Source organism: Vigna angularis, chromosome 3, assembly GCF_016808095.1.
Source record: "Vigna angularis cultivar LongXiaoDou No.4 chromosome 3, ASM1680809v1, whole genome shotgun sequence".
NCBI lineage: Eukaryota > Viridiplantae > Streptophyta > Magnoliopsida > Fabales > Fabaceae > Vigna > Vigna angularis.
This window is the reverse complement of record NC_068972.1, coordinates 22,822,944-22,839,968: the sequence shown is the minus strand read 5'-3', so window position 1 is coordinate 22,839,968 and position 17,025 is coordinate 22,822,944. Positions and strand designations below refer to the sequence as shown.

At 29.3% G+C, this 17,025-nt stretch overlaps 1 protein-coding gene across 1 annotated transcript; it reads right to left on the bottom strand.

Moving 5' to 3' along the window:
- Window positions 1-12,401: 12,401 nt before the first annotated feature.
- LOC108325362 (histidine-containing phosphotransfer protein 1) lies at window positions 12,402-15,930 on the bottom strand. Its single transcript, XM_017558426.2, has 6 exons — window positions 15,672-15,930; window positions 15,229-15,359; window positions 15,080-15,148; window positions 14,925-14,996; window positions 12,807-12,879; window positions 12,402-12,666 (listed from the first exon to the last, which is right to left on the bottom strand). The coding sequence occupies exons 1-6, from the start codon at window positions 15,735-15,737 to the stop codon at window positions 12,625-12,627; spliced, it is 453 nt and encodes a 150-aa protein (XP_017413915.1). The 5' UTR covers window positions 15,738-15,930; the 3' UTR covers window positions 12,402-12,624.
- Between the last annotated feature and the right edge of the window lie 1,095 nt (window positions 15,931-17,025).

Genomic DNA, 17,025 nt, shown 5'->3' with positions numbered 1-17,025 from the left:
CATTGCTAATTGGCCTGATGTTTAACAAAACATTTAGCAGCATAAAACTCAAAATAAACACAATTATTTTTGGCAAATTGAGATACACAAATTAGATTCTTTGTAATTTCCGGAACACGAAGAAGATTATTAAGTGTAAAAGGAGATTGTACAATGATATATATACTACATAAGACATGTAGTTACATACACGTTAATATAACGTAATACTCTCCAAAAAAATATTTCTTCTTTGTCTCAAATCACTAGATTATGGTACATAATTCCATTTGTTTTAATTTGCATCTACCTTAATCCCAAATATTCTCATAGTGTTCCATTCTTAAGGTTTTTGAATTACGCAATCTGGAAATGAGAGGTGTGTTTGTTAATGTAATGTTCTAAATTGATAATTCTGAAACTCCTTTCTGGATTGGATGGACAATCGTTGCTCATGTTTAAAATGTTTCAGATTAGGTGTTTGTATAATGAATTTGATACCAGGGATAGTGTAATTTGATTTTTGTTTGAAATGCATAATTCAAAAGTCATTTGACATTTAAGTTACACAGTTTAAAAATGTTTTTTTTTAAAACAAAAATTATCTACTAAATTACACAATCCGAAAGTTATATTTAACTTCCAGAATAATCTAATTCTTTTTTTCAAGAGAAAAAACTGTTTCTAAATTATATAATCCAAATCTCAGTTTTAGCTTCTGAATTGCAAAACTGAAATTTATTTTTTGACTTCCATCCAGAATATGCAATCCAAAATGGGCAAAGTCGGAAACATATGAAGACGGGGTGCATGGAGAAATTTGATGGGGCTGTAGGAAGAAGCCACCTTCTAATTTAGGCCACATATTTGTGAAACAATAAGGTTAACGAGCCAAACTAAAAGCTCCAATTCTTTTTTACGTCACAATGAAAACAAGAATTTTATTTGAACCTGAGTACACTCTGTCTCGCAAACTCAGAAACTACAATAATAACAATGTCTTTATTTTCAAGTTTCAATGTATGCTTTTATATATATATATATATATATATATATATATATATATATATATATATATATATATATATATATATATAAACTAATTTGTTGCATTTATCAATTAATGAGTAAACATGCCAACCTCCAAAGTTGTGATCTTGATGTATCTTTTCAATTTGATGACAAATTTATGATGGAAAGTCATCTCATAAGTGATAACGATTTAAAATATCGTTATCTGTGATGTAATTTTGATACTAAATACATCTTTTATGGCTTAAAAACTTACTTGGACTCATGTTTTTTCATTAACTTGTGTGAATAAGAGAGTTGAGGTTGAATTTGATGATTTTATGACTAATTCCCTTTGTTTTGATAGAAAATGAGTTAATACAGGAAGCAGAGATGAAGTGCTAAGGATATAGAGCTCAGAAAGACCTAGAAAAACACCAGAAGAGGAAACCGCACGAAGCTTGGGTGACCTGCAGGAGGCTTGAGTGTGGAAAAATCGACGCTCCCCGCCCGAGCATCGGACCCCTAAAGCTTAGGCGAAATTGGAGGCTCAAGCCTTCCGAAAATCGACGTCCACCGCCCGGGCGGACAAATTGGTCGCCCGAGCGTCGCGCATTGCTGATCCGGCCCAATTTTTGCTCTGTTTCGACTCTTTGGATCGGACCTTGTTTCTACTCTTTTCCAACTTTATTTAAAGGACCCAGGCGCTCTAGGTTTTGGATCTCTGGCTGGAGCAACACAACAGCACACTCTTTTACTCTCTAAAGGCGGATCTGGAGGCGGGAGCTTCCTCTTCTACTCTTAGGGTTTCACTATCTCATGCTTTTCCATTATTCATATAGTTTCTCCATGTCTATGGAGAACTAAACTCTATTTGTTGTTGGGGAATGATGTAACCTTGTGAACTCTCATGTATTTGAATTGATTCTTAATCATATTTGTTTTATTCATTAATTGTTAGGGAATTCATCTGTTTCAATGCTTGCTCTATTTAACTCATTTAGTTGCATGATTTATGAATTGCATGAGTGCCGGGAGGTTCCTTACAATTCAGGTTCTTGTTGAATTCTCCCAAGGGTAATATTTCTCAGGGATGAGGGTATGAGTACTTGGTCGTCTTAAGCTCTTGATCTTCAGACTTAATTTTCTAGAAACGCTAGGAATTGCACAAACTAAGAATTAAGGTAGGCTTATTGCGCCAAGGGATTGGGTTCTAAGTACTTTAGTGAGTGACGTTAACATTAATGCATAAAGAAGAATTCTTCTATACATGAGAGGGAACTTGGTGAAATCTAACCCCAACAACATATTCATCTCATATTAAACAACATTCGTTCATCTTTGTGTTACTCTACTATTGATCAATTTGCATTCATATTTAATTTTCTGTCTTTTCATTTTAAACCAATGATCTTGTTTATTTTAAGTCTTAATTAATTAATTTATCACATGACTGTTTAGTGTCGAGAGTCCTCTAGGATACGATACTTGATATTACCATTTTATATTACTTGTGTGATTTGGTACACTTACCAATCCATCAACAATAAGGTGGATCAAGGTCCAAGACTTAATCTTATGTTTTACTTTGTAAAAATATAAATAGTTGTGAAAATGTGTATATAGGCATAATTTTTTTTTCTATTTATAAATAGTAGTTTTAATTGGAATTGTATTTGTAATCTCTTTATGCTTTTATAACCCAATTATGTGTTGAGACTTTTCTTTGAGTGTTTCACCCTCCACTTCTAAGGGCTTCACTTTACATCTCTAAGTTTTTTTAAAATATTTGTAATACCCTCTATAATGATTAATTTTTAATAAAAATAGAAGAATCTTTTAATCAGATTTTTTTATCCAAAATTCTCCATCTCCATTAAAATATCTTGTTTTTTAACTTAAGATATTAGCTATTTTTTAATGAAATATTAATATTTTATAAATATATGAATATTTGAATTAATTAAATTAATTATGAATTAAATAATTTTGTTTGTAAATATTTAATATTTAATATTTATTTTAAATTATTTTAATGAATTAATAATACTTAACACTACCTAAAAAATATTTTAAATTTTTCATATCATTTTTAAGTAAATTTATCAATTTAAAATAAATTTATTTTTTTCATAAATTAAATTAATTCATACAAATTACCTAATTAAACATTTAGAAATAATATAACAAAACATTTTAAAATAATCTAATAAACATTTACAAATAATATAATTAAAAAAAACAATCAAAAACAATATACCAGATATGGAATCCAAAGGAGAAACATCGGATCTCGAAACCGATTAAGGGAGAATCAAATTTTGAGATCTGATGCTTCTCCTTTCGAATTTTCATATCGGATATTTTGCTTTTGATAATATATACTTTCATTTATTAAACATACGTTTTATTAGTTTTATTGCCATTACATTTTTTAATTTTTCAGCACAAATCAAAATAATAAACACAAAATGCTAATTTTAATATATGATAATAAGGTCATAAATGAGTAATAATAATAATCAATAATATAGTTATTGTGATAATATTCACCAAACTTTATTAATTAGAGGGTAAATCTGGAATTTGGAGGTGCATGGCGAAACTCTTGGAGGTGTAGGATGAAACACCCATTTTCTTTAGATCGATCAACAATGCATCGTTATTGTTGGGCTAGGGAAATGTTGCCAATGTTTCAAATGGATTATAAATATTTGAGTGCTCTTCTATGCATTTCCAATCATTTTTTCCTGCACTTCCAATATCCCAATATGCCCTCGATAATTTAAAAAAATAAAAGAAATGAGGTTGGTAAGCAAAATTACTATTTACCAAATTTCTCAATTCCTAACCACTACATTCACTCTCCTATTCTTATTCTTTGCTTATATGTTGTACTCATCCCATTTTACTCACTTCACCATTTACTCATTTCACCATTCACTCATTTTCATTGCACTGGTTTTGTTGTTTGCCACTAGTTCCCTTGTTTAGTGTGATTCTTACTAGTTCCCTTGTTTGGTGTGGTCCTCTCTATGGTTTTTATGGTCCTTCCTATTTGGTGTTGATTGTTTTGGTATTTGTGGTCCATTGTGTTCTCCTGGTTCTTTTTGTTCGTTAGTGTGATTGGTGTTGCTCGTGTTCTTCGTGGATAACACATTGGAAGAAAATTGTTGGTGAATTGTTCGTGAAATCAATTTTGTGGAACTTATACAACTTGTTCGGTGCAAAAACAGGAGCATGAAACTCCTGAACTAGAATTCGCAGACATCGAGAGATTTCTAAAGTCATTGAAGGCATTAACGAAATTCGAAATCTGTTGAAGGCAACAATGGATTTCCAAATCCGTCTAGGCCTTCAATGAATTTCGAAATTCGTTGAAAGCCCTCGATTATTAGTTTTTAATTTTTAGTATTTTGAATTTATTACACATGTTTATTTTTATTTTGGTTTTATTATTAAATTGTTATGTGTTTTATTAACTTTTTTTCAGGTTTTATTATTTTAAATTTACGAATAATTTGTTCGATGCTTTATAATAATTTTGTAGGCAGTATCATTATGAATCATGCCAGATATTGAGGGTGAATATTATGTTATAGGTGATTATACTGTAAAATGGAAAAATATCCTTATGGTATGGATTCTCAAGTAAATTCTAGCTTCATATCAGATTTTTCTTCTTTCATAAATGAAGTGACAGAGGGAAATTTGACAAATAATTTTAACAAATAAAATATTTCTCTCTCGGGATGACTTAATTTAATGGGAGAAAGGGATTCACATCATATAGGATTTGTTATGGTAACTATAAGATTAGACAAAGATACTGGTGAATCGGGACGGAAGACGTTTGTCTTGCTAGGATGTGTAGGATATGGAAAGTATATGAAATACAAACCCAATGTCTAGCCCAGTATATACGACACCCAAAATTGTGAGTGTCCTTTTAAGTTAAAGGGTAAACCATCTTCTAATGGCGATGGGTGAGTATTGAAGTTCATATGTCGATATCACAACCACGATTTGACATAAAGTTTAGTGGGTCACCCTTTTACTGGTAGGTTAAATCCTAGTGAACATTAATTATTTGTAGATATGACTAAGACTCAAGTAACGCATGCAAATATTTTATTGACTCATAAAGAAAATAACAATCGTAATGTCACAACAATCAAACAAATCTATAATGCAAGGTATACATACAAATAATCATTGAAAGGGCCAAGAGCTAAACTACAACAGATGCTGATGATGATGTTGGATCATGATAACTACATTTTTGTTGATGGATTCGACATACAAAACTAACAAATATTGGTTGCCTTTGCTTGAAATTGTTGGTGTGACATCTACAGGGTTGACCTTCTTAGTGGCATTTGCATTTTTATCAAGTAAATGAAAAAATAATTTCACATGGGCTTTGGAAAGGCTTAGAGGTTTATTTCTGACATTTGAGGATGATCCACACGTCATTGTCAGTGACAAAGACTTGGCTTTGATGAATGCAACTGCCAATGTATTTCTTGAGTCTTATCAGTTGCTATGTTGCTTTCACATTCTAGAAAATGTGAAAGCCAAGTGCAAAATATTAATTGATTCTATTGAGGCGTGAGATGTGGTCATGGAAGCACGGGAAAGTGTCATTGATTGTGAAAATCAGTCAATGTTTTGTAACTATGTGAATCGCCTTAGTACACTTAAAGTTCATGGTCTTTATTCTTCAAATGTGTGAATCATACTTGGATTATTCCATGAAAGTCATAGTTTGTAAAGGCCTGAAAAAATAGACTTATGCATTTAGAGAATAGAGGTACGTTTTAATGTTATTTTACTTAGCTTTTTTTGTTAAATATTTTATGATATTGTTGATTCATTTCTGTTAGGGTTGAGTTTACTTATTGGAGCCTCAAGAAAGTTTTGGAAAGCAGTATGAGAGATCTTTGTTCTTGTTGGAATGTTATTCATAACGTCATTATCCTCGAACATAATCAGATAACGATATCCTTAGAAAAAAGTCTTAATCTTATGACTAAAGTTTATAAAGGAATGAGATACAAAAGACTTGTTGGACACGTATCGAGATATCCTTTGGGACTCATTGCTAAAGAATTAGAACAAGTACAACATATTGGATTAGAAGTGGAAGTTGTGGAAGCATATTGAGATAGATATATAGTTTGTCCTATGCTTGTGAATTAGCACGATATGACACTAAGGTGATTCCTTTGGCTGAAATTCATATAATGTGGACCAGATTGAGTTTTTCAAATATTGTATCAAATGAATCCCAGCCAGAGTTATCCAATGAATGTGAACTTGATATGGTTCAGGAACAATTCAAAGAGGTTGGCATTAGAGGTAAAGTCACCATCAAGCAAAAGTTACTTGAATTTTTTTGTCCTACAATGAAATCTATGGTACCTCCATTACATAAAGTAAAGACAAAGGGTGCACAAAAAGAGTGAACTTCAGCGAACAAAAAGGTCTACAAAGCTAGAGTTGTCATATTTTGAGCACGTAGACACCTTGCACTCAACAAATGAATCTTCATATGGGAAAAAACAATTGGAATCAAAGGCAAAATCTATGTAAAGAAGGGGAGTACCCATGATAAAGCAGTTTCATCCTATTTATCACCCATACAAGTTCGATGTTGTTGATGTCGTGGTTGATGGATATTATGGATATAGATGCATTGCTGCATCATTGGGATTTGGGGAAGAGTCATGGCCCCTTATCCGATATGATCTCTACAAAGAACTTGGTCAATAACATGATGAATACGCAACACTAGTCGGAAGTTGTGAGTGACTCAAAGAATTGAGGAGGTCTTTGATAGTTGAGTCACAATCGGTAGTACGCATTCTTATATTTAACATCATATTTATTATTTATTTCCTTTTTGTTTCATAACAATTTCTTTCATTCCTTACAAGCTAATGCGAACAAGTGGATGATTATACCAAACATTGACTATGTGATTGTTAATCGATATAATGTCATCTTAGTTTATCTGTCATATGTCATAATTATAATATATTTTCACTATGTAGCAAACCGCATTCTGATATAAGACAACAACGATTAATTTGCATAGGACACGTTCATAGATGTCATTTCGTGTGGGTAATGTTATTATTCTCTACTTTCATTTAAAAATTACTTGTATATACTAGTATTAATTATACAAGTTCACCTACAAAAAGGTTGTCATTTGCCTATGGTTGATATCATATCCTCAACCCACTATTATCCTGAGGCGTGAGCGTGGTCATCTTTTTATGCAAGTAAGATGTAAGCATTTTCACAATTGATGGACGTTACTACTTCTTATATTGACTTAGTTGAGCTACGACATTTATGCAATGTGAATAGATATATAAATAAACCTTGAGAGTTGTTGTTAATTAATTACAAAGCTTTCCACTCTCATGCATATAAATCTTTCATCCTCTCCATCATAAAAAGAAGTACATATAAATGAACAAGTATGTAAATATGTATTAAAATGTTAAATCATATTCATAAAGTGTTCCTTCAATCAAAATATGACATAAAAAGTCCTAATAAAATGAATACATAATTGAAGATAATGTTATCCAAATGAAGATGATCGTCTACCATGTACATTTCGACAACCTCTACTGCTCGGTGAATGTTCTTCAACAGACACATGAGTTATTTGTAAGGCCTCATTCATATGATCCTATGCTATATAAAGATAGGGATTTCGCGCAACAAGGTTTCTTTTCACGGTGTGTTAGTGGCGCCGAAGACTTCACGAGGAAGCAGATGATGAACATGCTCGCATTTTGGTTTCCTTCGCGGTGTCCCCTGGTTTGCGTTTTGGGTTTTCTTCCTTGCAAGTATGGATCGCGAGTGAAGGTGCGAAGTGGATCGTGGTGGTGCGAGCCTATTCTGGATTTGGGTTTCATAGACGATAGGTTTTTGATTCGCGATGAACTTGCGATTGGGCTTTGTGGATTACGGAGGAACGAACCTGAGTGGTTTGCGGTGACGTGATTTTGGAGATATGTCTGGTCTACGATGAAGGATTTTATGGTTGATTCTTTGATTGTAGGTGTGATACGCTAGGTTATGGAGGAGCAACAAAGGAGAAGACGTGTTTGCAATCTGGGTTCTGTGATTTGGATGTTTTTACAGGTTCCATGAAAGCGTTGGGCTTCGCAGAGAGATTTGGGGTTTAAGTGGTTCAAATTCACATATCTGTGACTGGATTTTTCTGTAAGTTTTTGACAATGGTGGTTCTCATAGTGGTTGCGCGAGGTTTTCACAGAGGAGATTATGGAACTCGCAATTTTAGGATTATCTCTATGTGAGCGATGAAAGGTTCAAATTCGTTCTTGCAGTGGTTTTTGGTGGCCTCGTGGTGATTCTGTTTAGGGTTGGTTGGTCCGGTGGCAGCACATAATAGAACATGGTGGCTAGGAGAATTAGAGTTTCTGAGGTTGAAAATGATGATGTGACATGTGTATCATGAGTAGAGAGATAAAGAAAATGTTTAGAAATAAATTAACTCACAAAATAAATTAAATACAAATTTCACAAACTAAATTAAATAACAACTCCACGAAATAAATTAAATACGAATTCCACGTTATAAACTCATCCACATGATCTGACATCACCTGCGCCATATTAACACATCTTAACGTTGTTTTTGTCTACTTAATGAAAAAGGCTTATTTATTACAAATTTTAAAAAATAAAGACCCAATTGAGATAATTTGAAACTTGATGATCAAATTGAGATTCCAATACAAAAATAAGAACCATCTAAAAATTTTAACATTTTCTAAAAAGTTGGAGATGTAGAGAGAAATGGTTGGAGTTGCAAGAAGAAATTCTCTAAATATTTAGTTACAACCAATCTTGTAAATATTTCATTACATCTTAATAAAAAAGTTATTATATTTATTAATTAAATAATTTGTATTTATGTAGAGAGAAAAAATCAATATTTGTGTATTATATTATATGTTATATGTAACTAAAGTATATTAACTACATAAAAATTATTTTAAGTTTTTCAAACAAAAATGATTTAGTAAAGTAAATTTAAATGTTCTTATAAAAATCATTTTGATATTTGTGCATACATAGTTTTTTTTTATAAAATAAAATAAATTTTATTTTATAGTTTCATAAAATTAATTTAGCCATTTTAAAACAATATTCAAAAAAATCATAAAAGTTACTTGAAATAAATTAAAACCTACAACAATAGTGAAAGACAAATATCAATCTCATTTTAAATCAGTTGATCATTCGATTAATTATATAATTTTATAAAGAGAAAATAACCTTAATTATATAATAAGTTGTAATAAAAATTATCATATTTATATATATAATTAGACATATTTTGATACGTACATAATGAAGGAAAAAAATATTAAATAGCAGTATTGTGAAAAAAGTTGTATAAAAATTAACTATAAAATAAAATTTTAAATATAAGAATTTAAGTCAAATATCCATAAATCAAATCACAACATTTTAAATATAAGCATTTAAGCCAAATATCTATAAATTATATTTTATTTTATATGATGTAAGAACCTAGAAAATAGAGTATTAGAGTAGATAGATGTATTAAAATAATGAGACTGAGTATTTTATTTTAAAAGTAATCATATAATATAAATAGAAATTTTTAAAGCTCGTCTCATTATCTAAATACATTCTATTTCTCTAAAACACTATTCTCTTCCCTTTCTCTCATTTCTCTCTACAATTTCTTGCTCCTCATTCATCTGTTTGACGATCAGGAGGTACCTAGGCGATCGTGGCGTCAAGGTCTACTTATATGTCCAAACAATTTCTTGATTTGAACAGGTGAGTGTCGTCCCTCTTTTCTAGGTTTTTCTTGAATTTGTGTTGTGCAAAGAAATTCTGCCTTTGCATGTGATTAGGGTCTCCTTCTATTGATTCTTAGTTCAATTTAAGTTCTAAGAGTTGTTTTCTATCACCAATTGGTGATTTGTAGGCGTTTCTAGAATTTCCTTGCGGTGCAAGCAAATTGTCGGGATTTCTTTGAGTTGTGCGTTTTGGACCTGAGGTAAGAGAAGCTAGAAATGTCTGAATTGTAATTAATCGTGTATGTTGTTGAGGATAAACTTGTTGAACTGTTTGAGCTGAAATCATGTTTTAGGGTAAGTAATTATGATGTAAATTGATTGTTTTGAGTATGGAATGTTGATCTGGGATTGTGAACTATATTAAGTGATGTTTGCTCTGTTATTAGATGTTTATGATGTTGGAATTTGTGATATGAAAGTTTGGTGATAAGTAGGAACATTTTAATTGTGATTTTGGGTGAGTTTTGAGCAAGTGGAGTAGTGAAATTTTGATTTAGGGTTTAAACACTCAAATGGTCAATTACAATTGTTTAGGTAAGTCTTTTGGGACTTGCTTGAGTCCCTAGACTGCTCAAAAATGCACCAAAAGTGGTTGATTGGGATTTGGCCCTATAAGTTTGTGTTTTGAAGAGTTTGAAGGGTAAATTGTTTAGGAAACACTTTGGAATGATGTTTGTAAGGTATAAAAACAATTGTACAAGTTAAATTAAGTATATAAAACAATCTAGGAGAGTTAGAAGTTGGAAAAAATAGTTAGAATTGGTAAAAATTGGTATAGGTTGCGTAATTTTGCATAATTGGTGTTGCAGATTATGCAGAGTCGCTGAGCGACTCCCTCGCTCAGCGAGTGGTTTTAGAGGTTGGTTTTCTGTCTGAGGACTTTCGCTTAGCGAGAGGGTGTGCTCAGTGAATGGTTGAGGTCTGGGAGCACTGTCAGTTTTATTCGGATAACAAGTGGAGTCGCTCAGCGAGTGGTTGTAGAGGTTGGTTTTCTATCTGAGGACTTTCGCTCAACAAGAGGGTGCGCTGAGCGACTAGTACTAGTAGTGATGTATGTTTTCCTTTTTGTTTATGTTGATGCAATTATAGTTTTGATTAGTATCTTGAGTGGTGCATTCTTGTGAATTGACATGTTTTACTTACTAAATAAGAGTATTGAACTAAAACCCATGTCTCAGGGTGAGATTCATGGAAGTAATTTGATTGAAGTTGTAGTTGTTAGGGTATGAATGTAGCTTTGAAATGGTAGTCTATTTCGACACTCTAATGATCATTAAATTCTCAAATAGAGAGGAATGATGCACGTGGTGAGAGTAGCGAGAGATTCTTGTTATAGGCTTTGAATTTAGTCTAGACACTGGAATGGACTAACCTTGTATGGTGTTGGAGAGTGCAAACAGTACCATACAAGTGCATAGACTACCAATAGTTCGACATTCATATCCAATCCAGATGAGTCTAGTAGAATATGAGAGGTTTGGAGTGATCGTAGTATATTGTGTCCTCTTGAATTGAGGGCTGAAATTTGTTTAATTACTTGATTTAATATGACTTTTTCTTATTTATCTAGCCTACCCTTTTTGTTTGTTGTGTCAATTGAATGTTTTTTGCATTTTCTTCCTGGTAATGATCATCCGGTGGATGTGAGCAAAGGGCGAAAAGTTATCTGTGGAGCAGGCTTTTGGTGATGGATGTGCTGCTGAGTAGAGTAACTTTACGTTAGTTTTGTAAATGGTTTTGAGTTATCTAGTTTGTATATAAGGTTTTGAATTTATAGTTGTTTTTGGATAACTGTAAATGGAACTCTATATTTTAGCTACAATTGTTTTATTACATAAGTATTGTGATGACTCTTTTATATAGTTTTATACTATATTTTTGGGATGTTACATATGATAATGAAATAAAATAACATATAAAATTAAAATAATTAAAAAATAAATAAAATATATACTTTTGTATTTTAAATTTTACTTTCATAAAAACTAAAAGAAATAATAATATAAATATCAATGTAAACAAAATTATAAAAAAATAAGTTAAAAGTATTATCAAATAATAATTTAAATATAGTAATTTAATTTAAATATTCCTAAACTAAATGAAAATTTTATATATTATAAAAGTAATTTTAAAAGATTTTATTTTGTGACAGAAAAATAAAATTGTATATAAAATTAAAATATTTAAAAAGTAAAATATATAATTTTACATTTTTAAATTTTCTTTCTAACTTCATGGAAACAAAAAGTTAATATTTTCTATATTATATATATATATATATATTTTTTTTTTCTATTATATATATATATATATATATATTATTTAAAATAAGTTTGGTTCTGCATTTATAACCTAAAAAATATACATGCAGTGGGGGAGCTTAAGGCTACATAAAAATTAATATAAAAATAAAATATTATTTTTAATTTATTATATTTAATCTCCTCAAATTTTTATACTCCTATAACTAAAATTTTGGCATTCAAAACATTTTTGAAGATCCATCTATTTAATCCTGACAACTTAAAATTGGTCTCACATATTATTGGGAATGAATAGTATAGTGTATTATGAGACAAACAAGAAATGTTATTCATATCACCGGTATCTCATGGTTCAAACTTTTGACGTAATTGCTAACGAATAGCCCAGAAAATGAAAAAAAAAAAAAGAAAAAAAGAAACCCAACTTCATAGAAAAACTTCACTTCAATATATTTTCTTCTGTTGTGACAATTATATGAATATTATGAGAAAGAACCACCACCAGCTTTAATATCTTTCTGGAGCTGCAATAATAAAAAAATAACATATTTAAATATTATTATATTATGATTCAAATAAGTAACAGTAAGAATAGAAAATATGGTATTCAGGCTGTTTAATTTTATCTTCGGATAAAATTAAAATAAAATATTATAGTACTTACCTTGAATAAGTATTGAAGATGGTTTTTCAACAGAGAATATTCATGTTGCAATTGTTGCAAACATTCCATACACCTACACCAACATTATTTTTCTTAGTAAAAGCAATATCAACACACATAATTTAGTATGAACTGCTAATAATGAATATGCAGTAACCATATTATATACATTTGCTATCATTTTAAGATTTTAATATCATTCTAAGACTCAAATAAAAAAGGTATACAGTATAACTCACCAGTTGTCAAACTGTTTTCCTACACAGACTAATTTTATAGTAACTAGTGAATATATCTCCTGGAAGATGTCTAGTTGTGAAAAACAGCTCACATTCACTATTAAGAATCATTTTTATCTCAGAAATATTGAACTAAGAAATTAAAAGATTTAGTAGAAAATATGAAAAATGTAAATGTAATAGATTATCCTCCTTCACCAAAACACAGACGGGAAAATCAATGAGCTGTAAGAGCAATTGCATATTTTATCTGCAGTTGAATCAAAGTGGGGTATAGACTTTGCAGTATAGTCAAGCCAACATAAACTGACAACTCAATCATTTCAAATATGAGTATGAACAAAATTATAGATGATAATATTCTCAAATCTTCCTGTCTCTATAATTTAATAGGAGAATTTGAATTTCTACAATTATCTAACAGCAAAATTAGTTCTTCCGGACTATAAGATTAGATGGAAAAAAACAAATCTTCAGTGACAGTATGTCCAGTTTAATTTGATTTCAGTGGTTAAGATGACACCTGGGAATCAAACTACTGTAAATGAATTTTTTTCACTGACTAAAATTACACTTCCATCTCCTTGGGTAGTTTCTCACAATCTAAATAAAAAGTATTTGGTTTACCTTTAAAAATAAAGGCTTCAAATAATTTTGTTAAATATTACAGAAAACATTTACCTAAATGGGCAAGATCTAACTTCTCAAATGTAAAAGAAAAAAAAAAAAAATATATATATATATATATATATAATTAGATCTAAAATGACCTAATAAATATGAAATTCAAAATATAATATCCATATAAAACATTAACATAATTTAAATTTATAATAAACTAAATCCAGTTATTATAAATATTAATATCATTTATTATTATTATTATTATTATTATTATTATTATATATATATATATATATATTAATATGTTATTATATTTTGAGTTTATAAATATACATGGAACTTAATCCTAACTTTTTACTTAAATACTTAATGAATATCTTTTATTGGACAACAGGTAAAATTTTTTGTAAGAGCAATTACCATTCTTAAATTAAATAATTTAATATGAAAATGTATTAAAAAAATGTAGTTGATATAATATATTACTCTTTTATTTCCAAAAAAAATTATATAAATATTTCTAACAATAGTTTATTAACTAAACCGAACTGAATCATGTTTAAAAATCATAATTTACGGCATTCATAATTTATTTACATTCGCGATCAGATATGAAAGAAAATTTGGTTCCAAAGAAATGCCTTTTTCTTTCTTTAGAAGCATCTGTATATGATTGTATATATATTCTATAATCATTTTATATTACTATAAATTTAGGCAAACCACAATTAAATTTTTCTATTGTTGCAAACATTTTCTTTTAATATACAAATTTAGACAATCACAGCTAAATTCTAAAATTGTCCTGAAGAGTCTCAATAATTCTTCCTTAATTTTTGCCATGTCTTTAAAAGTATGTTACTATAAATTTTTTTAAATCATCAAACAAGAAAAGTATCTTAAGGAAATTCTTCCTCCTAAATTAAAATGAAAATCAGAAACCTCTTAAAAGATCTCCAAATCAGAATAGGTAGAAGAAACTATATTTCCTACTTTTGCAATACATAGCACAGAATTCTGTCATTCAAATTTTTTAGAGGAATTTTAAAATCAATTCCAGCACCAATTTAAGATGTATTCTATTAGTAGATCTCTGAAACTTTTAACAAAAGTTCAGAAATCACATGTAAAGTTGTCTATTGACTTGACCACCTAATAAACTCCAGAACAGAGGAATAAATTCCAAATCAAGATAATTCACATGATATAAGATATGATTGATGGATTCAAGAGAAATATGTAAGAACACACTCACCCGTCCAGGTTCTTAGTCTCACAAAAAGGCCTGAAGTTAGCGCAAACACTTTTAACTCTTGCAGCACCAACACTGTTGAACAAATTAAATATTATCCCACATGAAAAGAAAAACTTCCACAGTAATACATAAAAAAATTAAACATAGCATGACACCTGGCACTGCTTCCCTTGTACTGATGGGCATAAGCATCTATTTGTTTGAAATCAGCAGGCACTTGTTCTCTGCATAACCAGTCAAACCCAACCATCATTCACAATATTCATACATAAACAAAATCAGTCAATCACACAGTAATACTTACAAACAACGTGCCATGTTTTTTATGAGATTCTCAGAATCATCAAAGAACATGGTGACAACCTCCAGCACAAAATCTGGAGTACTCTCATCCTGCAGATTCTGAAGCTGGCTGAATTGATCATCCAAGAACCCCTTCTCCATGCCAACAAAAACAAATCCAAAATCACCAATCAAATAATACAAATTGAAAACAGTAATAATCAGGGTTTTGACCAGATTTGTGAATAAAAAATAATAATTAAAATTTAATTATTTTTAATATTAATAAAAGAAAAAGAAGGGTTAAGTTTCGTGGACGGAAAATGACTTGGCAGTGGTAGAATAGGATACAAACATGGGGACCAACGGCGACGTCGTATTATGATATATTTGAACGTAAAGAAGAATGAACAGTAGCAATGAAAAAGCAATTAGAGTGAAAGAGAAAAGAGAAAGGAAACGAACCTGATGAAACATGGCAGATTGGTGTTCGCACAGCTTGGCCCGCAACTGATTAACATCCATGGTCATTTTCTATGGTGTCAGATCTTGACTTGAAGTTCAAAATTGAAAGAAAATTCCGTGTCTCTCAGAATGAAAATTGGCGAACCCTGATTCGCAATTTGAACACTCGCTGCTCACTACTACGCCTTCTTCCTTCCGAATGCTTCTCTCTTTCTTTCAGGGACACCCTCTTTTATTCCGTGACAGTTATAAATGCCGTGTATATTAGTTTTAAATGTTCATAAATACATTTAAATTTCTGTTTAATTCTTTTCAATTTCTTTTATTATTTTTCTTTTTTTTCCAAAATACCATCCAATGTTCTTTGTACTATCTGTACGCGTGTCAATGCATGGAATTTAAAAAAATAAAATAAAATATGTTTAGTTATAACTAAAATTTAATATAAATATTTTATTTTGTAAAATTGAATAATAGTAGTTTATTATTTTTATTACTGAAATGTATTTAAGCTATGTATATATTTTTTTAATAAAATGTACTTTATTATATAACTATTTGTAATAGTTAAATCAATCGAATTAAAAATTAAAAAACTAAAATATTTAAATATAAATAAAACCATAGTTAATAACTTCACTTGTCTACACAAAGGTATGATTTCAAGTGGAAAAACGTCCGGATATTCATAATAAATAATTGAACTAACTATATATTAATTATAATAAATAATTCAATATTTATTTATAGTAAATAATTCATATTTTTAAACAAATTTAATAGTTGAAAATTATATACAAAATAATCAAAATAAAAAATATATATAAATGAAACCATAGTTAATAATTTCACTTCTAAACGGTATACTTTAAACGTTAAAGAATTAAGGGTAACTGAACTAACTATATATTAATTATAATAAATAATTCAATATTTATTTATAGTAAATAATTCATATTTTTAAACAAATTTAATAGCTGAAAATTATATACTATATATATATATAATATTATTAATTTGAAATATTTTTTTAAAAATTTATTATTATATAATTAAGACTCTAAACAGTATTACAAATAATTTGTAAAGATTTATAAACTTCATAAATGTAATTAGATTTGGTTAAGTGTCTTTCATTCAATTAATTTTGTTATATAAATTTAAATATTGATGTGATTACAAATAAAATATTCATGTTTTTACTTAAGAAAATTGTAATATATTTATTTTATTATACAATTTTATGTTTAATATATGATTATAATATATTTACTAAATAAAATTTTAATATATTTATTAAATATGATGTTGATTAAAATTTATTTTTATCAAATAAAATATTAAATAATATATA